This window comes from Salvelinus namaycush, chromosome 11 (genome assembly GCF_016432855.1).
Source record: "Salvelinus namaycush isolate Seneca chromosome 11, SaNama_1.0, whole genome shotgun sequence".
Lineage (NCBI taxonomy): Eukaryota > Metazoa > Chordata > Actinopteri > Salmoniformes > Salmonidae > Salvelinus > Salvelinus namaycush.
This window is the reverse complement of record NC_052317.1, coordinates 4,518,827-4,543,892: the sequence shown is the minus strand read 5'-3', so window position 1 is coordinate 4,543,892 and position 25,066 is coordinate 4,518,827. Positions and strand designations below refer to the sequence as shown.

General features: G+C 42.4%; 1 protein-coding gene across 1 annotated transcript in view; it reads left to right on the top strand.

Annotated features, from left to right (window-relative positions):
• Positions 1-25,066, top strand: part of lrrc6 (leucine rich repeat containing 6) — an 82,854-nt gene that overhangs the window by 5,673 nt on the left and 52,115 nt on the right. The window contains exon 7 of the mRNA XM_039004485.1: positions 21,641-21,718. Within this exon, the coding sequence (XP_038860413.1) occupies positions 21,641-21,718 (78 nt within the window). The remainder of the gene's footprint in view (positions 1-21,640; positions 21,719-25,066) is intronic.

Genomic DNA, 25,066 nt, shown 5'->3' with positions numbered 1-25,066 from the left:
ACACTACAAGCTTGGCACACCTGTATTTGAGAAGTTTGTCCCATTCTCCGGGCTCTGGCTGGGCCGCTCAAGGACATTCAGAGACTTGTCCCGAAGCCAATCCTGCATTGTTTTGGCTGTGTGCTTAGGGTTGTTGTCCTGTTGGAAGGTGAACCTTCGCCCCAGTCTGAGGTCCTGAGCGCTCTGGAGCAGGTTTTCATCAAGGATCTCTCTGTACTTTGCTCTGTTCATCTTTCCTTCAACCCGGACTAGTTTCCCAGTCCCTGCCGCTGAATAACATCCCACAGCATGATGCTGCCACCACCATGCTTCACTGTAGGGATGGTGCCAGGATTTCTTCTTACGTGTCGCTTAGCATTCAGGCCAAAGAGTTAAATCTTGGTATTATCAGACCAGAGAATCTTGTTTCTCATGGTCTGAGAGTCCTTTAAGTGCTTTTTGGCAAACTCCAAGTGGGCTGTCATGTGCCTTTTACTGAGGAGTGGCTTCCGTCTAGCCACTCTACCGTAAATACCTAATTGGTGGAGTGCTGCAGAGATGGTTGTCCTTCTGGAAGGTTCTCCCATCTCCACAGAGGAACTCTGTCAGAGTGACCATCGGGTTCTTTGGTCACCTCCCTGACCAAGGCCCTTTTCCACCAATTGCTCAGTTTGGCCAGGCAGCCAGCTCTAGGAAGAGCCTTGGTGGTTCCAAACTTCTTGCATTTTAGAATGATGGAGGCCACTGTATTCTCAGGGACCTTCAATGTTGCAGAAATGTTTTGGTCTCGGAGCTCAATTGACAATTCCTTGAACCTCATGGCTTGGTTTTTGTTCTGACATATGCTGTCAACGGTGGGACCTTATATAGACAGGTGTGTGGCTTTCCAAATCATGAACAGTCGATTGAATTAACCACAGGTGGACTCCAATCAAGTTGTAGAAACATCCCAAGGATGATCAGGATGCACCTGAGCTCAATTTCGAGTCTCATAGCAAAGGGTCTGAATACTTATGTAAATAAGGTATTTCTGTTTTTATTTTAATACATTTGCAAACATTTCTCAACCTGTTTTCGCTTTGTCATTTTGGGGTATTGCGTGTAGATGGATTAAAAAAATATTTTACAATAAGGCCGTAACATAACAAAATATGGAAAAAGGGAAGGGGGCTGAATAGGGGATGCACAATATATCGGTGAACATATCGGAATCGGCCGACATTAGCTAAAAATGCCAACATCTGTATCGACCCGATGTCTAGTTTAACGCCGATCTGCAAAACCGATGTCAAAGCTGACGTGGATACCTATATAACATAGGTACATGACGTAATGACGGTACGTAAAATTTAGCACTACACGTGCACACAGCATTCTTAACCTAGCCCACAATGTCTGCTGTGTGGCTCGAGCAGTCAACAAGTCCAGCAGTCATTTGAAAGAGTAAGAACATTTCAGCGAGACAACTCAAAAGCGAAATCCATTAAAGCCAAGATTATTATTATTTTTTTCACCTTTATTTAACCAGGTAGGCTAGTTGAGAACAAGTTCTCATTTGCAACTGCGACCTGGCCAAGATAAAGCATAGCAGTGTGAACAGACAACAACACAGAGTTACACATGGAGTAAACAATAAACAAGTCAATAACATAGTAGGAAAAAAAAGAGAATCTATATACAATGTGTGCAAAAGGCATGAGGTAGGCAATAAATCGAATAATTACAATTTAGCAGATTAACACTGGAGTGATAAATCATCAGATGATCATGTGCAAGTAGAGATACTGGTGTGCAAAAGAGCAGAAAAGTAAATAAATAAAAACAGTATGGGGGTGAGGTAGGTAAATTGGGTGGGCTATATACCGATGGACTATGTACAGCTGCAGCGATCGGTTAGCTGCTCAGATAGCAGATGTTTAAAGTTGTTGAGGGAGATAAAAGTCTCCAATTTCAGAGATTTTTGCAATTCGTTCCAGTCGCAGGCAGCAGAGAACTGGAAGGAAAGGCGGCCAAATGAGGTTTTGGCTTTAGGGATGATCAGTGAGTTACACCTGCTGGAGCGCGTGCTACGGGTGGGTGTAGCCATCGTGACCAGTGAACTGAGATAAGGCGGCACTTTACCTAGCATAGCCTTGTAGATGACCTGGAGCCAGTGGGTCTGACGACGAACATGTAGCGAGGGCCAGCCGACTAGAGCATACAGGTCGCAGTGGTGGGTGGTATAAGGTGCTTTAGTAACAAAACGGATGGCACTGTGATAAACTGCATCCAGTTTGCTGAGTAGAGTATTGGAAGCTATTTTGTAGATGACATCGCCGAAGTCGAGGATCGGTAGGATAGTCAGTTTTACTAGGGTAAGTTTGGCGGCGTGAGTGAAGGAGGCTTTGTTGCGAAATAGAAAGCCGACTCTAGATTTGATTTTGGATTGGAGATGTTTGATATGAGTCTGGAAGGAGAGTTTGCAGTCTAGCCAGACACCTAGGTACTTATAGATGTCCACATATTCTAGGTCGGAACCGTCCAGGGTGGTGATGCTAGTCGGGCGTGCGGGTGCAGGCAGCGAACGGTTGAAAAGCATGCATTTGGTTTTACTAGCGTTTAAGAGCAGTTGGAGGCCACAGAAGGAGTGTTGTATGGCATTGAAGCTCGTTTGGATGTTAGATAGCACAGTGTCCAAGGAAGGGCCATAAGTATTAATTGAATTCATTGACCTTGACAATCCACCGTTCTCTGTCGTGGGTGATGTTGGCTTTCGCCGACTGGACGAGCACCGGTACACACTACCAAGTGCGCTATTTTTTTTAGATGTTGCCCTACCCCACAGTAATAGTGTCACTGCTATTAGCTTCACAATATACATACTATTGAACGCCGTTTGTGTCTTTACGTTTCAAAAAATAAACAGTAGCACTGTCAATGCTGTACAAACAAGTCTGCAAACACCGGCCACGAACGATGTGTTTACAGTACCGCGTTGGTAATAAAGCATCATTTGTTCGACCGCAACTTCTGGGGTAGCTAGCTTTAGCTTGGTACCTAGCTAGCACCAATACAACCAGCCTGAAAGCAATGACCAGTAGAAACTGCAGTCATTATTCTTAGCAATGATTTAGGAATCCTTGTGAGTAAGTATTAGCTAGGTTGCCACTTGTTGTTCACCTATTGAAATTGAACTTCATGAAAATAAATAGCTAGTCAGCTACTTATCCCTGTTGCTCAAAGCTAACGTTATAAGCAGCCAGCTAGCGTCATCTGCCTAGTGAGGCTCGACCGGACCGGGTTATGTGTTGTGAAGCGAGCCACAATAAGGATTAGGCACAATAGTGGAATTTGCAGTTTGCCTTCAAAATAAAAGTATGTCATTGACAGTGATGCAAATGAATTCAAATAGTAGACTTATGCCATACTTTTATTTTGAAGGCTAACCTCAAAGTCCACTACTGATCTATAATCACACTATGCACACTCTTATTTCCCCCTGTCATTATCAGTTGTACGACGACATTTCAGCTGGAGCTTTTGACTTTCTCCCTCACTTCCTCCGGGTTCCTAAGAGCGTGACAGCAAAAAAACACACAAAACATACCAATTATTAATAATGTGAACATTTATGCATAATTATATATGCAAAGAAAAAACGAAGTTTGATAACATGACAATTCCCATTCTCTCTTCACCTGACTCCATGCCTCCAGGATACTTTTCAGCTGCACTACACAAAAATGAAGGTCCTAAAAAGCCTCCTCATGCTTTCACCCCGTCTTCCCCCGTTCGGCCACAGGTTATGTCTAATGCCGTATCATTTTCACTTCGCTCCCCATCTCCTTCTTCCATAGCCACCCGATATACACGTGCGGTGGCCTAAATCAACTTTACCTCATTTTGAGTTAAATCAGCACTGTATACACGTTTCAACATCAATGTCCTCAGAAGGACCACTAACACTGGCCATAATGCATACTTCAAAATACCCCTCATTTGCGCTGTAGTCCAGTTCCATGCTGTTACTAATAGCATCCTTCACCACTACTACAGCTCCTTCAGTTACTGTCCCTGCAGCGACTGCTGTGAGAATAGCTATTGCATTGAATCTGTCTCCTGCTCCTGAACTCCTATTGTCTTTGGTTCACTGATAGATCTAGGACAGAACCTTTTAGATACTCCCTGCCTCTCTCCGAACTCATAGCCAGTGTTCTAGTCACCAACATCTCCAATGACATCCTATATTCTGCTACAGTTGGTACCTGTGCATAATATTTTCCTATGCTCAGGTTAGGTACACTTCTCTCAGCCCAAGGCCGTTCTACACCCCACCCCTTTTTGAACATCCTCATTACCTTGTAAACGTTTGGTCCCACATAGATAAGCAGCCACCTTCTGACACTTTCCGTTTACCGTCACTCGGTCCCAATCTTTTCTGGGACATATGTCAAATGTTTGCTGGCGGTTAGGAATGGAGGAGAGATTAGTGGCGTTGGAAGAGTATCCAACCTTAACTCTGAGTCAAATGTTTCTTTATCAAACTGCAGGTGATGTGATGCTGTTATTACAGCAAACTTCCCTTCCCGGTGAGGTATACAGGGTTCTGTGGCCTTTCTTTCAGGCGTTGTACCTTCTTTGACGAACCCCTCACTGAAAGTTGGCAATAGTGTCTGAAATGACAACACTATTTCTGCTACTCCCACCATGATCTGGGTATGTGTGACGTTCAACTTGACTTCATAGTAGTCTCTATATTGTGCACAGTTAGCTGTCATTCCTCACCTACGAGCTATCCCCTGTATCACTATACACAGAGGAGTGATATCGTTCCCTGAAGGCTCTTTTACCAACTTCCTTCATTTATTAGCCACACAAATCTCTGCCCCAGTCATGTTAAATTTCACTTTCCCAATTCCCTGTAACGTTAACACCTTGGTTTTTGGGACTCCATAGAATGCACTGATATCGGTCATGCCAGAATCTGCAACTAACACCGCAGAACTGACCCTTGACCCCCTCGTCATACAATTTACACTGATGGATTTCTGTTTGTCACTAGTTCAGCCCCTAAATGACTCTAAGTATGCCTTCATTCTTCCCCTGACGCTTGACCGTAAGAATAGTTTTTTCCCCCCCATATTCACGCCTTAGATGTTGTCCAGAGTATAATTACCCCAACAAGCTATCTTTCCCCATGTTTGTGGTCTACTGGTGTCTGAAACTTTCCCTGACCTCTTCACTCCCTTAGTTGCTGTACTAAAGGGCATCACTGGCGAATAGAAACTCATTTTACGCGATAGCACTTCCCCCACACTATCCTTTACTGCTCTATCGTCAGCAACGGTTGTGTCAACATTTTCAAACTCCAGATTTTTTTGTTCTGGTAGCACTAGTCTGAAAGTTTATCAACGGACCTTCAGCTGATTTAGAACCTTGGCACATTATGTCCATCTGAGGCGAAAGAGAAAATCCAGTTTTGTTCTTTAGACTCTTTGTCATTACGTTCCTTCCACACTCCTGTCTGTAATACAACTACACCTTGTTCTGAACAGCCTATGTCCAATGTACTAGTCTTGTTATCAAGTGGCTCCACCCAGATCACCATATCTTTGATTAGTGACCTGTCTGGTATCTGTAGTGTTATACTGACTCTACCTCAGTGCATTCTCGTGTCCTCATTTGGCGACCCGTTCTATGCGAATCGTCAACCTATCCTTTTTGCATGGTGCATGAACCATTTAAAGCAACTGCCACAAACTATGGCGGTTAAAGTAGCTCCCAGACCCAACCCAACTGCTTGACTACAGTGGAATCTACTCTTCCGCTCTCTCTTTAGCTCTACTTCCTTTTATCAAAGCGTCTTCCAGCTCACCCATTGTGCAGCTGGATCTCGTTTCACGTGAGAAGCGTTTCACGTGAGGAGAGGCTGTGGTCTTCGCCGCTGCAGGTGCTGTAAGGAGTACCGCGTGTGTGTGTGGTCCAGACCAACACCGTCCCAAGACCCCCGCCTGGTGGATCTGGATGTACACTCCATCTCCAGGATTCAGCCCGTGCTCTCGGTTATCTCCTGGCACCTGGTCCTCATGTGCTGCTTTCACCTGGGAATATACACACTGCCATGCATGGGTCGTTTTCTGACAATAGGACAACATAGACTCTCTCATTATTTTCCAGATCACTAATTTGTGACGTGTGAATAACAGCTCCTGGTTCTCTCATCGGGTCTCCCAGTTGCCTGTTCATGTGGTGTGAGTCCTATGGTGGCGTTAGTTGACACCCTTATTGACATCAGTACCACGGGTAAATTCGAAACCCGATGCTCAACGTCTTGGCCAATTTCTCCTTAATGGAACGGTTCTGACGCTCCTTTATCCCCGCTGTTTCCGGCCTATATGGACAATGAAAGGCTTGTGCGATTCCCAAAGCCTTACACACAGCCTGTAGCACTTTGGATGTGAAATGTTTCCCTTGATCCGAGTCTAGTGTCCGGAATAAGCCCCATCTCTGTATCACTTCCCTTAACAAAGTCTAGTGTCCGGAATAAGCCCCATCTCTGTATCACTTCCCTTAACAAAGTCTAGTGTCCGGAATAAGCCCCATCTCTGTATCACTTCCCTTAACAAAGTCTAGTGTCCGGAATAAGCCCCATCTCTGTATCACTTCCCTTAACAAAGTCTAGTGTCCGGAATAAGCCCCATCGCTGTATCACTTTCCTTAACAAAGTCTAGTGTCCGGAATAAGCCCCATCTCTGTATCACTTTCCTTAACAAAATTTGAGCTGCAAACTTCGCTGAAACTGAGGAAGTTGCAAGTACTTCTGTCCATCTGGAGAATCTGTCCACCCCCACCAATGCATGGGTCTTCCCCCTGCTTCCAGGGAGAGGCCCTATAAAGTCTATCTGTAATGCATGGGTCTTCCCCCTGCTTCGAGGGGGTGGCCCTATAAAGTCTATCTGTAATGATGTAAATGGTCCAGCAGGTGTTGCTGTCGGGCAGGAGTAGGCATTGTAGGTGCAATATTATGTTGGGCACATATCACACATCTTTTAACCCAGTCCCGAAATGTTTCTAACATGCCCTTTCCCCACCACATCGTCTTGAACTGGGAGTACATGTTCACAGCCGATTGATGTATTGGTCCATGATACATTTCAGAAAGAGTAATAAGTATCCAGCTTGGTGCTACTGGTCTTCCAGTGGTCGTATTATACCACAACCCGTCAGTGTCTACTTGGCACTCATGATCTAACCACCCCACATTTCTTTCTTCTTAGTTTGCTGCTGTAAATCTTTTAGACATAGAATGCCAGCCTTGGGATTTACAATATTTACATGCGGTTCCTTAACACCTTCTCTTAGCCGTTTTGTCTGCTCGGCGATTCCCTATGTCTGTTTTATCTGTACGACAAGTGTGAGCTTCACATTTCACCACTGCTAATTTACTGGGTAGCTGACACGCTTCTAATAATGCCTCTACCTCATGTCCCTTTTTTTAATTGGTGTTTCTGTCACCGTTAACATGCCCGTTGTGAACTACCCCAAATGCATATCGAGAATCAGGGTATATTGTAACATTCTCCCCTTCCGACAACTTACGGGCCTCGGCTAATGCATGTAACTCTGCCCCCTGGGCTGAAACAAAGGCTGGCAGTGGGCCAGCCTTTACTACACCCCTGTCATTTACACACAGCATACCCCGTTACTCTCTTCCATTCTATAGTCAGGTAGCTAGAGCCGTCTGTATACAATACTTGTCCCGATTCCAGTGTTGTCTCTTGCAAATCAGGCCGAGGCTTTGGAGTAATTTGATCTGGGTCAAATACAGTACCCGTCAAAAGTTTGGACACACCTACTCATTCCTTGGTTTTTCTACATTGTAGACTATGAAATAACACACATGGAGTCATGTAGTAACCAAAAAAGTGTTAAACAAATCTAAATCTATATTATTTGAGATTCTTCAAAGTAGCCACCCTTTGATGACAGCTTTCCACACTCTTGTCACCATGTCATTGGATTTAGGTTAAACGTTGGGGGGGAAAAAGACAATGTCCTTACGTGATGACTTTTTGCAAATCCAATCAGTTTCCCACGTTTATTCAACCTCAGCACATAGATTTTTTTGGGGTCGAAATAATGTTTATTCAACCAGTTTTTGCCCAATTGGGTGGGGGGGGGTAGCAGTTTCAAGTGATCTGATGAATGTAGACTAAATGGCACACTATTTCATACATAGTGCACTATTTTGGTATAGACTCTGGTCCAAAGTAGTGCATTGTGTACGAAATGGGGTGCCGCCAAGGACCTTATTAAGAGCCAACAGGTAGGCTGCTACTCAATATTCTGAATGGAGTTGTTGTTTGGATGAGAACGTGTATGCACTGCAGCCTCAATTAGCCTAGCTAGCTAGCTCATGAAGAGGTTTTTAACCGTATTGATGCAGTCAGATGTAACTACTTTTGATATAGTCACCAGCCAAATCCTAACTTGAGATAAGCCCACAGAATTTTCAATTTGCTTGTAGGTCTTTGTTGAAGTTAGTGGGAGAGTTGTGTGGACGTACACACTTGTATCTCAAGTTAAGATTCAGGCCAATTTACTATGCCAACATTTGTCTCTATCTGTTGAAGATTCTGTTTTCTGCTTAATTTGGGGGGGATTATTGAAGGTACAGTACAGCGGTTCCTCCTTTAAAAGTTGCGAGCTTACACTGCGGGACTTAGAGGTACCCAGCGTCTCTGCTTCATTGCTCCAGACCACCACAAGGGGGAGTTAGAGCACTCATTATGCATTTGGGTCCCAAGGTTTTTATATGACCAATACCAGGTGTATCAAAAATCCATTCTTTGAATGATGCTGTGTCTGCATATATGTATTACAATTATACACTTCTACAGTGTTTACCACTCTTGCTCCTGGGACATCAATGATTACACATTTTAAGTAAAGGCTGATTTGTAATTCATATATACAGAATAAAAAACAGTACATCTTGCCTGCACGCCCACAAGCGAGCCACTCAGGCAGAAAATGACGCGTAGAAGAGAGCGAGGAACGAGATGGGAGTAACAATCCAGGCTATTTGCTCTGAGACCGGCATAATAATGTAATGAAACAAGCAGGGAGCAGGTTTCGAACCCTGAACATTCTAGCCTGAAGTCCAGTACGCTATTGACTGTGCCCAAATGTATTAATAGGGATTGGGGCCGATTGTGGCTGAAAACACTATCAATTGGAATCTTTAACATGTGGAAAGGGGAAAAAGTATTATTATTCGTTTTTCACCAGCGTAGCAGGATGGGCTTTTAGCTGAACAATAGACTATTCAACCTTTACTAAAGAATTGTCTAAAAGCCGAGCTAGGTGTGAACCCCCCCCCCCCAACTTGCTGCAAATCATTTGTATCTATCTTTCCACATCTACCTACACACGTATCTACCTACACACGGTTAATGTTCTGAAAAAATTTATATATATGTGTGTGTGTCATGGCTCCCGAGTGGCGCAGCAGTCCTAAGGCACTGCATCTCGGTGCAAGAGGCTTTACTACAGTCCCTGGTTCGAATTCAGGCCTTATCACATCCGATTGGGAGTGCCATAGGGCGTCGCACAATTGTCCCAGCTTCATCCGGGTTTGGCCGGGGTTGGCCGTCATTGTAAATAAGAATTAGTTCTTACCTGACTTGCCTAGTTAAATAAAGGTTCAATTTAAAAATCAACTGGCGGCAACCGCAGCGCAATCAATAGGAGGTGAACAGTGGCTGGTGCTGAAAATATAGCAAACTTGTTATGCAAGTGTTGCACACCAACAGGTGGAGAAAGCCTACACCAGTCAAGCAATTCATTTCAACAATAATCTTCATTTTAATTTGACTTTACAAACAACAAGAGGGCTTAATTGGAGTCTATTTCTTCGGAGCCTAGACCTATATAAAAGAACTTAACTGGCTGAGGTAGGCTATGAGGCTTAACAGCCTAATAGAAGTATGATTTTTTTTAAATGAGGCCTACTTACAATTGCAACTGGTTAAAAATGTAGCATCCTACATGCAACTGGTTAAAAATGTAGCATCCTACATAAAACAATCATTTAAAGAAAAGAAGTCTGTACATTCAAACTAAAACAATGTAACTAATAATGAAAAGCGCACATTTGTAAATCCCAAACTCTAAAAGTAATTGGAAAGGAAGATACAAATTATGTGTGACATTGGTTACAATAAAGAATGTAAACCAGATGTAAACAAGCTGCTGTGTCTTCACAACTGCAGCAGGTGTAGCCCATCATGCAAATGTTTCCTATTAGCAGGACAATGTACTTTTTATAGCCCGGCTACTGTTGTGAAATTCCCTCAACTTGTATTGTATTCGATGCTTAAGTACTCTAAAGTGTTACATTTCTTCATCAAGTACTCTAAAGTGTTACAGTATTTCTTCATCAACATCTTTATGCTTACGTTAATAAAATAATGAGAAAAAAGACATTTCAAATGTTTTATATAAACTACATTTTAGTCGCACTTCCAACCAGTTCCACGACCACAGGTAAAACCTTGCTGAGATGATCAATGTACAGTTGAAGTAGGAAGTTTACATACACTTAGGTTGGAGTCATTAAGACTCGCTTTTCAACCACTCCACAAATTTCTTGTTAACAAACTATAGTTTTGACAAGTCGGTTAGGACATCTATTTTGTGCATGACACAAGTCATTTTTTCCAACAATTGTTTACAGACAGATTATTTCACTTATAATTCACTATATCACAATTCCAGTGGGTCAGAAGTTTACATACACTAAGTTGACTGTGCCTTTAAACAGCTTGGAAAATTCCAGAAAATAATGTCATGGCTTTAGAAGCTTCTGATAATCTAATTGACATAATTTGAGCCAATTGGAGGTGTACCTGTGGATGTATTTCAAGGTCTACCTTCAAACTCAGTGCCTCTTTGCTTGACATCATGCAAAAATCAAAATAAATCAGCCAAGACTTCAGGGGAAAAAAATGGAGACCTCCACAAGTCTGGTTCATCCTTGGGAGCAATTTCCAAACGCCTGAAGGTACCACGTTCATCTGTACAAACAATAGTACGCAAGTATAAACACCATGGGGACCACGCATCCGTCATACCTCTCAGGAAGGAGATGCGTTCTGTCTCCTAGAGATGAAGTACTTTGGTCTGATAAGTGCAAATCAATCCCAGAACAACAGCAAAGGACCTTGTGAAGATGCTGGAGGAAACAGGTACAAAAGTATCTATATCCACAGTAAAACAAGTCCTATATCGACATAACCTGAAAGGCTGCCCAGCAAGGAAGAAGCCACTGCTCGGAAACCGCCATAAAAAAGCCAGACTAGGGTTTGCAACTGTACATGAAGACAAAGATTGTACTTTTTGGAGAAATGTCCTCTGGTCTGATGAAACAAAAATAGAACTGTTTGGCCATAATGACCATTGTTATGTTTGGAGGGAAAAGGGGGAGGTTTATAAGCCGAAGAACACCATCCCAACCGTGAGGTACAGTGGTGGCAGCATCATGTTGTGGGGGTGCTTTACCTCACAAAATAGATGGCATCATGAGGTATGAAAATTATGTGTATATATTGACGCAACATCTGAAGACATCAGTTAAAGCTTGAAGACATAAGTTAAAGCTTGGTCACAAATGGGTCTTCCAAATGGACAATGACCCCAAGCATACTTCCAAAGTTGTGGCAAAATTGCTTAAGGACAACAAAGTCAAGGTATTGGAGTGGCCATCACAAAGCCCTGACCTCAATCCCATAGAAAATCTGTGGGCAGAACTGAAAAAGCGTGTGCGAGCAAGGAGGCCTACAAACCTGACTCAGTTACACCAGCTCTGTCAGGAGGAATGTGACAATATTCACCCAACTTATTGTGGGAAGCTTGTGGAAGGCTACCCGTAACGTTGGACCCAAGATAAACAATTTAAAGGCAATGCTACCAGATAATAATTGGGTGTATGTAAACTTCTGACCCACTGGGAATGTGATGAAAGAAAGAAAAGCTGAAATAAATAACTCTCTCTACAATTATTCTGACATTTCACATTCTTAAAATAAAGCGGTCATCCTAACTGACCTAAGACAGGAAATATGATTAAATGTCAGGAATTGTGAAAAACTGAGTTTTTAAATGTGTTTGGCTAAGGTGGAGGTAAACTTCTGACTTCAACTGTATATATACAGTTATCCCTGATGTCCTTAGACAGCTCTCTGGTCTTGGCCATTGTGGAGAGGTTGGAGTCTGTTTGATTGAGTGTGTGGACAGGTGTCTTTTATACAGGTAACGAGTTCAAACAGGTGCAGTTAATACAGGTAATGAGTGGAGAACAGGAGGGCTTCTTAAAGAAAAACTAACAGGTCTGTGAGAGCCGGAATTCTTACTGGCTGGTAGGTGATCAAATACTTATGTCATGCAATAAAATGCAAATGAATTACTTAAAAATCATACAATGTGATTTTCTGGATTTTTTTTTAGATTCCGTCTCTCACAGTTAAAGTGTGCCTATGATAAAAAATTACAGACCTCTACATGCTTTGTAAGTAGGAAAACCTGCAAAATCGCCTGTGTATCAAATACTTGTTCTCCCCACTGTATATGCACACACACATGTATATTTATATATGTGTGTGTGTGTGTATGTGGACCCTTCAAATTACTGGATTCGGCTATTTCAGCCACACCCGTTTCTGATAGGTGTATAAAATTGATCACACATCCATGCAATCTCCATAGACAAACATTGGCAGTAGAATGGACTTACTGAAGAGCTCAGCTTTCAACGTGCCACCTTTCCAACAATTCAGTTAGTCAAATTTCTGCCCTGCTAGAGCTGACCCAGTCAACTGTAAGTGCTATTATTGTGAAGTGGAAACGTCAGCAATAAAGTGGTAGGCCTCACAAGCTCACAGAATGTGACCGCCGAGTGTTGAAGCGTATAGCGAGTAAAAATTGTCTGTCCTCGGTTGCAACATTCACTACCGAGTTCCGAACTGCCTCTGGAAGCAATGTCAGTACAAGAACTGTTGAAATGTGTGTCCATGACCGAGCAGCCTCACACAAGCCTAAGATCACCATGCACAATGCCAAGCGTCGGCTGAATTGGTGTAAAGCTCACCGCCATTGGACTCTAACGATGGAAACTCGATCTCTGGAGTGACGAATCATGCTTCACCGTCTGGCAGTCCGACGGACAAATCTTGGTTAGGCGGATGCCAGGTGAACGCTACCTGCGTGAATGCAAAGTGCCAACTGTAAATTTTGGTGGGAGAGGAATAATGGTCTGGGGTTGTTTTTCATGGTTTGGGCTAGACCCCTTAGATCCAGTGAAGGGAAATCTTAATGCTGCAGGATACAGTGACATTCCAAACCATTCTGTGCTTCCAACATTGTAGCAACAGTTTGGGGTTAGGCCCTTTCCTGTTTCACCCTGACAATGCCCCCGTGCACAAAGTGAGGTGAAATCAAGAAATGGATTGTTGAGATCAGTGTGGAAGAACTTGATCTGCCTGCACAGAGCCCTTTGGGATGAATTGGAACGCCGACTGCGAGCAAGGCCTAATCGCCCAACATCAGTGCCCGACCTCACTAATGCTTTTGTGGCTGAATGGAAGCAAGTCCCCACAGCAATGTTCCAACATCTAGTGGAAAGCCTTCCCAGAAGAGTGGAGGCTGTTATAGCTGCAAAGGGGGGACCAACTCCATATTAATGCCTATGATTTTGGAATGAGATGTTCGATGAGCAGGTGTCCACATACTTTTGGTTGTGTGTGTGTGTGTTTTTCGGCCCCCTGACCATTCGCACAAGAAAAAAATGGCCCGCGGCTGAGTCTAGTTGATGACCCTGACCTACTGCGTGTGTTATTCAGACACTTCACACAGAGGTAGCATCATAATAATCCCTCATCCCTTCCTGTTTCTCGTGTACAGGTTAAATCAAGCTTAATTAATTTGCCCGCCATGTTGTTAATTAATGGTGGCCCACTCACCCTACAGGTGACCCATTTGCTGTGGTTTTAATTGGGTGTGTGTGTTCCTCCCTGCTGCTCTCTCTCGGTCTCTCTCTCTCTCTCACTCCAATGTTATTACAGCATATTTTAAACGCTTTGTCTGTGTCCCAAATGGCACCTTATTTCCTTTATAGTGCACTACTTTTGACCAGGGCCTATAGGGCTCTGTTTAAAAGTAGTTCACCATATAGGAAATAGGGTGCCATTTGGAATGCAGCCTCTAACTTTGCCACAGGCTGCTGCCACAACCACAGGCCCAAAACACACAACAGAGAGTCAGGCCTACATACAGCCTAGAGCTTTATTTAATAGGTCATAGTCAAGATATTTGTTTAGTTACCTTAAAACTTAAATTAAACACATTCTCAAGTAGTCACCTGTCCCTTTTTTGATAGCTGGGCATTGGCACACATTTCAGCAAATAAAGGCAAGTTTCAAATAAACGGTGAGTGTCAATGCATTGTTTACGAGGTTACCATGGACACGTGCTTCCAGCCATGGCGCCATCAAAAGGAAAACACAATATCAAATTCAAGCTACTTGTACCGCTCTCCAAGGTGCTGAAGCGGGGTGTATGATAGGCAGCCTAGTCTGATCTGTGATGGATTTGATATTATAATGTTAATACTGGTATAAACAGTCTGGTAGTTTTTTTCAATATTTTATTATAAACAGTGTGGTAGTCTTTTCAACATTTTATTGAGCAAAGGCTGTGTGCGTTAAGGAAATAGACGCCTGGCTCAAACAGAAGCCTGTCAATAATAAGCAGCAGTTGTGTTCAGTGATTTAAAGTAAATAAAAGCCCAGGCTATTAATTGAAGTTTCACATGTACTCATTTAATTACAGTAAAGGTATTTAAAAGATTGGACTCAAAAATCACTATCTGAAAGGGCTGAGGGAAGACCATAGATAGCATACATGTTTACTTTGTCAGGACTTGTTGAGTTGCAGGTATGATACGCTTTTGCTGATGAGACTTGATATTTGATGGTTTGGAATCATGCCATTTTCTAGCATCATATGTTAATTTGTAGATTTTAAAATATCAAGATATAGGCCTAAGCAGGGCTCTACACTGTGACCATATTATGCTGTGCGCCCCCCAAAAATATTAATAATAACAATAACACAAAAAATATATATTTACAGTATATACCATGAAAAAGTATTTGCCCCTTTCAAAATGTTTATACTGAATGTTATCAGATCTTCAACCTAAACCTAATATTAGATAAAGGGAACTTGAGTGAACAAATAACACAACAATTACATACTTATTTCATTTATTTCATAAAGTTATGCAACACCCAATGCCCCTGTCATGACTGGTCAGCTTACCGTGGATCACAGGCCTACAGAGACATCTCTCACTCCCGCAGAGGGGGAGAGGGATTGATTGGGGGAGGGGGGGGGGGTTATGACACCTCACGGACATTGTAAATCTTAAGGCAGCAGACGAATCCTTTGTCCTCTTAGTGTGGAGGATTGGAATGTATGGTGGGCCTATGGAGAATCTACCTCAGAACGGTAACATGCAATAAATGGACTTTGGGACATTATATTTCATCAGCCAAAATGGTGCTTACGATGATAGATGGAATATGAAAATGAATGTCGTTTTTTTGTTATGTTATTAAAAGTTAAATGACAATGTTATAACAAACATTGTAACTTGAAGAGTTTTCATAATATGTACATGTTTACATGCTGTGCGTTGTGTAGAAAATATCCAGATCAAAAATAATGTTTTTGTAACAACAAACTATGATTTTAGTTGTCTAAGGAGATCATAGTACATTGTGATAACTTGCCTCGTAACTAGATACGCCCCAGAGAACTTACCATAAAGACGGAAACGCCCCTTTGTGACCCGGGGGTATAAAACATGTGAGTTAAGAATTTACATATCAGACTAAAACGGACCACAGCTGCAGAGTGATGTAAGATAGTCGCAACCCCACAAACGCAACACGAGTAAGAGGACAAAAGATACTCTTAACAATCAAGGCTACGATTGAGCACTAGATCTACGAAGGTGAATTCAAGAAGGACCAACCAGCTATTCTCTTCAAATCATCGGCTGTCTACACGGCCCTCCTACCCATGCTGGGAGCATCGAAGTCCACTCTCACAGAACAAGTGCAAGGGAACGGACCACTAAGAGAAAGGACACTGACATCGTGTGGAAAATCAGAGACTTACACCCGATAACAAAGGAGACCTCCATCGAAGGAACAGGCCTCGCCGAACCGCCCAGTAAGCTTAACTCGGTCCACGAAGAGATACTCAATGGAGACCTTCAACAAGTAATTACATTCATTATAATTCTGACCCATAAGAGCGGCAGATCGAGGCAAGGTGTTAGGGCTAAACTAAGCATAGTTTACAAATGTATCCACGTGTGCCTCTCTCGCTCTCAACACATGTCATATTGTGTTGGTCCGCTAGGGACCTGTTTCATTGAATGACGTTCTAATCAATAGCTTAAACTGTGTTTGTATCTCATATCATTTAGCTTGTTAGTAAATAAATAATGAACTGAATTGGTGTGGTACGGAATGATTTAGTGAGACCCGGGTTTGTGCAGATTTACGAATTATGTGACGTTCAGGACTGATTAGGAAATTCATTAATTAGCGACTGCTATGAAATCGATATTCTGATATTCTTTGAGTTAATTTGGGAAACGGTAACTCATTAAACAAACTTTTCCCATGGTGCCCCAGGTTACTGAGTTAGTGGTTGGCTGATTTTATTTAATCAAGTAATTATAAACACAGTTAATAATTCGATGAATAGCAGTCGTCACATTAATGATACGTCATGACAGCCCTGTGTGAAAAAGTAATTGCCCCCTTACACTCAATAACTGGTTGTGCCACCTTTAGCTGCAATGACTCCCACCAAACATGGCAGGTAGTCTAGTGGTTAGAGCATTGGGCCAGTAACCGAAAGGTTGCTGGATCGAATCCCCGAGCTGACAAGGTAGAAATCTGTCATTCTGCCCCTGAACAAGGCAGTTAACCCATTGTTTCCCGGTAGGCTGTCATTTTAAATAAGAATTTGTTCTTAATTGACTTTCCTGGTTAAATAAAATGTTCAAAAACTTCCTGTAGTTGTTGATCAGTGTCGCTGTGGAGGAATTTTGGCCCAGTCTTCCATGCAGAACTGCTGTAACTCAGCGACATTTGTGGGTTTTCAAGCATGAACTGCGCAAGTCCTGCCACAACATCTCAATTGGGATTAGGTCTGGACTTTGACTAGGCCATTCCAAAACTTCAAATTTGTTGCTTTTTAGCTATTTTCATTTACACTTGATTGTGTGTTTTGGATAATGTGTCTTGCTGCGCTTCAGGTTACAGACACGGCCTGGCATTCTCCTGTAGAATTCTCTGATACAGAGCAGAATTCATGGTTCTTTTTATTAAGGCAAGTCATCCAGGTCCTAAGGCAGCAAAGCATTCCCAAACCATCACACTACCACCACCATGCTTGACCGTTGGTATGAGGTTCTTACAAGATCTGATAACATTCACTTTCAAAAAGATGTAAAAATAGAGAATACTTTTTCACTGCACATATACATTATTTACTTTCCAAAATCACTCTCTGACATTTTGTGTGCACCTTGTTCAGTCATGTTACCTCATTAGCTAGTTTTGGTTACTTTACCAGTATATCCAAACATTCGGGGGCACAAAAAGAAAAGGGATAGCTTCTTCAGAAGGTCAATGATCATAGCAATGAATAAATTATATATTGCATGTAATCACTGTGAAACTTCAAACTTAAAGAGACAGTGTAAAATGTTAAATGTAATGTATCAATAGGTAGTACTTTTTACACACTGTAGAAACCACAAATGACTTTAATTTCAATCACCTTTTTTTGTATCAACATTTTAGCTTTTTATAATAAACAAATGTCTTTACAGGGTTACATATTAGTCTTAAGCGCACAACCTGTGCTTCAAACGTAGCTAGAATTCATATAGGCTGTATCTTAATCAATTAAAACAATGATTTATTCTGGTACTTCTACATTTTATATTGTGCTCCTAACCTTTTTTTTTACGGTAAATTGGGAGCACCAGTGCTACCAATTAATTTGTTTTTATTTAGAGCCCTGGGACTACGTCAGCATGCTTAGTTTATTGAATGAGTGCAGGATGTTTATTTCATTCAATGTTGTTTTGTTAATTGATTTCTCTCATGCAAGAGAATCAAGTTGCTTGATTTACCTTGAACAGGAAAAGGGGAGAGAAAGTTCCTATACTTTGTGTTTGTGTATAAAGCGTTGGATATCTGAGGTAACGGTAACAACCGTGCCTTGGAAAAGAGGAAGTCCCTATCAAGGGGTGGTAAAGATCTTGTGCTGCAATTACTGTCCCAACCTCTTATCTGGTGTTCCCTGGCTTTGTACATTTTCCAATGCGTCATAGTGTGCTGACGCTTACCATGAAAACATGAATACACAATGATCAACTTCCAAATATGTAGGCCTATCAGGGGAACTCAGACTAAATGTTGTCCAGGCATACAATCAGGATAATACAACATTACAGTTTTTACCATATCCTTATACACAGTTGTCACGGTGCACTGACTTGATCCACATAGTCATCCTGTCAGTGTATTGTCACTGACAGGACAATAGGGGGATTATGGGTGTGAATCCCAAATTGCACCCCATTCCTACCCCAGTCCACTACTTTAGACCAGGATATGGTCCATAGGGCTCTGGTCAAAAGTAGTGCACTATGTAGGGTATGGGTTGCCATGCAAAAGGACCTGACTTCCCAGCTGGCAAAACTGGCCATAAGTTTTCAAGTCAGGATTAAGTCCTCGTTGCTAATGCTCGGGCACACCAATGACCAATAATAAAGCTTTATTTATACAGCACATTTCAGACATGGAATGCAACACAATATTATTTTGGGGGGAAAAAGGTCATTAAAAAAAAAGAAAATAAAAGCAGAAATATTTACTACACAACAAACATAAGAAAATGACACAAACGGAACAACTCATAACACCCTAAGGAAAAGCAAAGCAAAAAAAAATGTTTTATGATCTCTTTTAAATATGTCTACAGTTTCAGCCCCCCTCAGGTTCTCTGGCAGGCTATCCCAAAGGCTGGGGGCATTACTAAAGGCTGCCTCTTGGTTCTAGGCTTTGGCAGACAGGCCAGACAAAAAGGCCAGTGCCAGAGGACCTGAGGGACCTACTCGGTACATCACTTAAAAGCATGTCCGACATCAATCGTGGATTGATTTAAAAACCAATAGAATAATCATAAAATGTATTCTAAAACTCACAGGCAGACTTTTAAAACCGATTTAATGTGAGCTCTCCGTCTGGTCTTGGTCAGTATCTGTGCTGCAGCATTTTGTATGTTTTGCAGTTGACCAATGACTTTCATTGGTAGACCAGACAGGAGAGCATTACAGTAGTCATGCCTGCTTGTAGTAAAAGCATGGATCTCTGTAAATGGATCTCTGTAAAAGCAGTCTCTCTGTATCAGCCTGAGAGAGAAACGGCCACACCTTGGCAATGATCCACTGGTGGTAAAAAGCTATTTTGGTCACATTCCTAATGTGTGATTTGAAATTTAGTTCAGAATCTAAGATGACACCAAGGTTTTTTTTCCTTTATTGCCCGTGAATGAAAATGTGCAGCTAGATTCTCTCTCTGTGCTTTGGCACCGACAATAAGTTCCTCGGTCTTGTCTTGATTTAGCTGGAGGAAGTTGTGAGCCATCCAATTATTGAAATCACTAATACAATCGAATCATTTATCCGTAGAGCTAAACTCCTCTGGTGACACAGAAATGTAAAGTTGTGTATCGACTGCATAGCAGTGGAAATCAATGCTGTGCTTTCTGATAACGCTGCCAAGGGATAACATATAAACTGAACAGTACCGGACCCAAAATGAAACCTTGTTGAATGCCCCATGATATGCATGCTATTCCAATCTTCTCAGATCTACAGGAGCAGCTACTGGCTAGGGAGAAGGGATCAAGGGTTGATTTGGAATTCAGAACACCTAATTTCTTCCTGCATTTGCTCAGGAAACACCCCAGACAAGGAGTCAAATGTAAAATACGTCGACCGAAGAAACAATTGCACGCTTAGTCAGTGTAGTGTTCGGTGTGTGCATGGCTGAATGCAAAGGCGCTTCGCTAAGTAGCTGTCTGAACATATTGTGCTCACATAACCTGCCAGTGGAGCTGTCAACACCGATGTGCTACTGACTCAGCTATTTGACTGATTCTCTGGCCCAAAGTTTTATAGCGGGGAGAACACGACCTCATCCCTTAACTTTGAGAATTCAGCACGCTGTGAAAAACAGGAAGACAGAAAAGGGAGAAAGAAAGAGAAATATGGTGGTGGAATGTAACGATAAAGGGCATTTTGAGTTAGAGCCCCTCCACTGCAGTCTTGACAAAGTGCTCTTTGTGTGTCTTTCATAGTTACGTCTTTGAATCTTTCCAACTGTACACTCTCCTTCTTCCCGCTTTCTGTTCTCTCTCTCTCTCTCTCTCTCTCTCTCTCTCTCTCTCTCTCTCTCTCTCTCTCTCTCCACGCCCCAACATTTCTCCCGAAAAAAAAAGAAAAAGTTGTGACCCTGGGTCATCCACAAACCCGGTGTTCTGATGAAGACCTGAGTTGTCAGTTTGAGAACCCGAGAGGGAAGATGATTGAGGGGATGTCCCCGGCTGATGCAGCTGTGTGTATCCTGCAGTTCTTCTGCACGGTGATATACTGCAGTAATGCCCCTAACGGTCAACTCCCCGCAGGGTGCTAAAGGACCAGAGCTAGCTCTCCTTGACCAGCAACTCTCATGAATAATCCACTGCTGGGCTAGCCTAATGGGTTTTTGTGTGTATGTGTGTGTGTGTGTGTGTGTGTGTGTGTGTGTGTGTGTGTGTGTGTGTGTGTGTGTGTGTGTGTGTGTGTGTGTGTGTGTGTGTGTGTGTGTGTGTGTGTGTGTGTGTGTGTGTGTGTGTGTGTGTGTGTGTGTGTCTACACACTGATGTTTGTCTAATAGAGCCAGGGGAGTTGCTTTTCTACCTAGGGTTTTGACACGGTGTATATTCCGTTCATGCAATGATTGGTTAAACAAACAGATCTGCCACAGTATAGGGTAGCAGGTAATTTCATCAGTGATATTATCAGCTACAGCTGGGTCCAGCGGGCAGAACTGGATGACCTCTGAAATGACCTGGTAAAAGGTTGATGTTTCTTGTTTTTTTACTCAGACACACTACAGCAAAATATGACAAATTTGCAAGATGTTTCAATGCCGTCTCGGCCATGGAAATAAGACGTCTTTCCCTGGTTGTGATTTGACATCACTACCAGCAGAAAGCCAGTTTACAACCATGCCAAATGTTGGCCACTGCAGAGTTTGCTTGCCTTCCATCTGTACTGTGCGTGTCTGCGTAGAGTGTGTTCGCCAGTAATGCTTTTTAAAACATCTGTCACCACAACTCATTTCATAAATGTCCCATTCCTAGTTCTCGGATATTGGGTCTCACCTTCATCTCGACGGCTCCATAACTCTGAAAGTGTCATTTGCATTCAGTCAACCCAGAGAGCTCCCTCCCACCCTGGTTCATGCTTTGCTTCTCCCTGCAGGAAGACTGTGAAGACGCCCAAGGCCCCGAGGACTCTGATCACACCCCATGGACGGGTGATGAATGTCAATGAACCCAAGTACGTATGTGGGGAATGGCAGGGGGATACAGTACACACACACCCACACTGTGGTTTTCTCTCTCACACGCACGCACACATTCTCACACACACACGCACAGATGCATTAACACACAAAGGGCTCTATTTTCGGCTGGCGTTAATGCCTGGATCCGCAGTTGCTTTTCCCAACAGAAGGCGCCTCACTGCTTGTGTTGAAAGAGATAAAAAAATATAGTTTGAACGAAAACATGGGGGTTTGGCTCAGCCATAGCCGCTGAGCTGGCCTTGGGGAAAGGTGTGTCTTTGCACTAAATCCCACCCACTTAAATGACCTTCATCGTGCCTCGCTCTGGGAGCCAGTGGAGTGAGAGGAAGCCTCTCTAGCTGCTACTACTGCAACCAAAGTCAAACACAGCAGACATAGCCAACACGCACAAGTGACAGTCATAAATAAATGGTTCTCCTGTTCAGGTCAGTGTTGACATTGTTGCCTTTTATAATCAAGTTAGCAGAGTTGTGGACTCGAGTCTCTCAAGTCACAAATTTGATGACTTGAGACTTGGCTTGATAGAAAATAAAATCACTTAAGACTTAACTTGGACTTGGAGCCTCGGGACTCGACTTTGACTTGAAACTGATGACTTGAAATTATCTGGCCATGTTTTGTCACAAATTTTGTAGCACAGAGTCCGTCGATTACTCTCCACGCAGCCAGAGACAGTAGCCGCAACATCGCCCTTGCAAAAAAGATTGCAACAGATTGGCTAGTGAAACACACACACTCAGCCCTCTGATTGGACCAGCTAACTGTCAAACAACACAGGTCGGGTGAGCTAGCAAACAGATTGCTGATTTGCTGTGTACGACAAATGTACAATTGTAGGGAGAGAGGATTGCCGTAATAAATAAATATGCAACTCCAAAAATAGTTTAGTGATCAAGAATATTAACTGTTTACTTTGCAAGCTCTCCTGCAATGGGGCATCAAGCTACAATTACTAGCCTACTGGTCTTTTGGTATGTTAAAATTGCTTGAAATTGATTATTTACAAATTATATGAAGTTAGCATTTGGAATTTGTTGTTAAAATGTATTATTACTGTGCGCTCTCCAAACTCCCGCCAGTGGAGAGCACTTTGTTCTCTTGTTGAAATGCTTGCTCTCACTTTCTTTCACACGTTTTAAATGCATATGTGGTAAATCTATATTCCTTCTAACGTTTATTGCAACAATTAAACATTTCTGTTTCATGTTTGATACGATACATTTTCATTTAGCCAACCATTTCTTACCCTCTGAGTGGACGCAAGTGCTTATATGTACTTGTTTGAGGTCCTGTTAGACCGATTTGGTTTCTCAAGGGAAAACTGTGCAGTCTGGCCCGCTACCTGTCTCTGTTCAAATAGGACAAGTTAAAGGCTGATGCAGAGGCTATTTCCAGTGGGCTATTGCCTGTGTATATTTGGTCAATCTACTTGTATATTTTGTATGATATGGTGCTTTCACCATTGGATCACCAAGATCTGTAAATACATGTACACTCTGAGCATGTCAACCTGCCTTGGCTTCTGCTGATTTCCTGCCCTTACAGACTGCTACAAGGTCCCTATTTTACAATAAAAATGTGTTGAAGACAAAATAATGAAAGGGGCTGTCTGGTATCCTCAATAGATAGACAGATCTGTAGTTGAACAAGTCATTGCATGTACAGTGCATTCGGAAAGTATTCAGACCACTTCCCTTTTTCCACATTTTGTTACGTTATGCTTATTTTTTTTTTTTAATCAATGTTAGAATATCTTCATCAATCTACACACAATACTCCATAATGACAAAGCGAAAACAGGTTTTTAGACATTTTTGCTAATTTATCAAAAATAAAAAACAGATACCTTATTTACATAAGTATTCAGACTCTTTGCTAAAAGACTCGAAATTGAGCTCCGGTGCATCCTGTTTCCATTGATCATCCTTTCTACACTTTGATTGGAGTCCACTTGTGGTAAATTCAATTGATTGGACATGATTTGGAAAGGCACACACCTGTCTATGTAAGGTCCCACAGTTGACAGTGCATGTCAGAGCAAAAGCCAAGCCAGGTCAAAGAAATTGTCCATAGATCTCTGAGACAGAATTGGGTCAAGGCACAGATCTGGGAAAAGGTACCAAAAAATGTCTGCAGCATTGAAGGTCCCCAAGAACAAAGTGGCCTCCATCATTTTTAAATGGAAGAAGTTTGTAACCACCAAGACTCTTCCTAGAGCTGGACTCCCGGCCAAACTGAGCGATCGAGGGAGAAGGGCCTTGGTCAGGGAGGTGACCAAGACCCGATGGTCACTCTGACAGAGCTCCAGAGTTCTTCTGTGGAGATGGGACAACCTTCCAGAAGGACAACCGTCTCTGCAGCACTCCACCAGTCAAGCCTTTATGGTAGAGGGACCAGACAGAAGCCACTCCTCAGTAAAAGGCACATGACAGCCCTCTTGGAGTTTTCCAAAAGGCACCTAAAGGACTCTCAGACCATGAGAAACAAGATTCTCTGGTTTGATGAAACCAAGATTGATCTCTTTGGCCTGAATGCCAAGCGTCACAACTGGAGAAAACCTGGCACCATCCCTACAGTCAAGCATGGTGGCATGCTGTGGGGATATTTTTCAGCGGCAGGGACAGGCAGGCTAGTCAGGATCGATGGAAAAAGGAACGGAGCAAAGTACAGAAAGATCTTTGATGAAAACCTCTAGAGCGCTCAGGACCTCAGACTGGGGTGAAGGTTCACCTTCCAACAGGACAACGACCCTAAGCACACAGCCAAGACAACGCAGGAGTGGCTTCGGGACAAGTCTCTAATTCTATGCGCCAAGCATTTAGCTAGAATTTTTGCATCACAACACTGAAGTGTAAGAGGCCTCCAATTTTTTTTATGGACTGGATCTTTATATTTACCACTTGGATCCTGTTTCGGTAAGAATGAAATCAGACCTTCTTGTTGCGTGTCCGATAATCTACCATTTACATAGGAGTGGTTAAAACACGCTAATAATGGTCCTCTGAGTATATAAAAAAAAAGTTTGGTATACTTCCACTGGTATGTCATCCAGCCCAGGAGTTTTCCCAGCCTTAAAGGCTTTAATTGCATCAAGATGTTCCTCCTCTGTAATTTGGCCTTCACATGAGTCTTTCTGTACAGATGTTAATTTTATGTTATTAATAGTAAAAAATCCATACAATTAGCTTCGGTTAGTGGAGATGAAGGAGACTGAAACGAAAACATATTCTTAAAGTATTTTACTTCCTATTTGAAAATATAGTTTGGTGAATCATGAGTGAATCATTTTTGCCCATTAATTTGTAACAAGTTTCAATAAA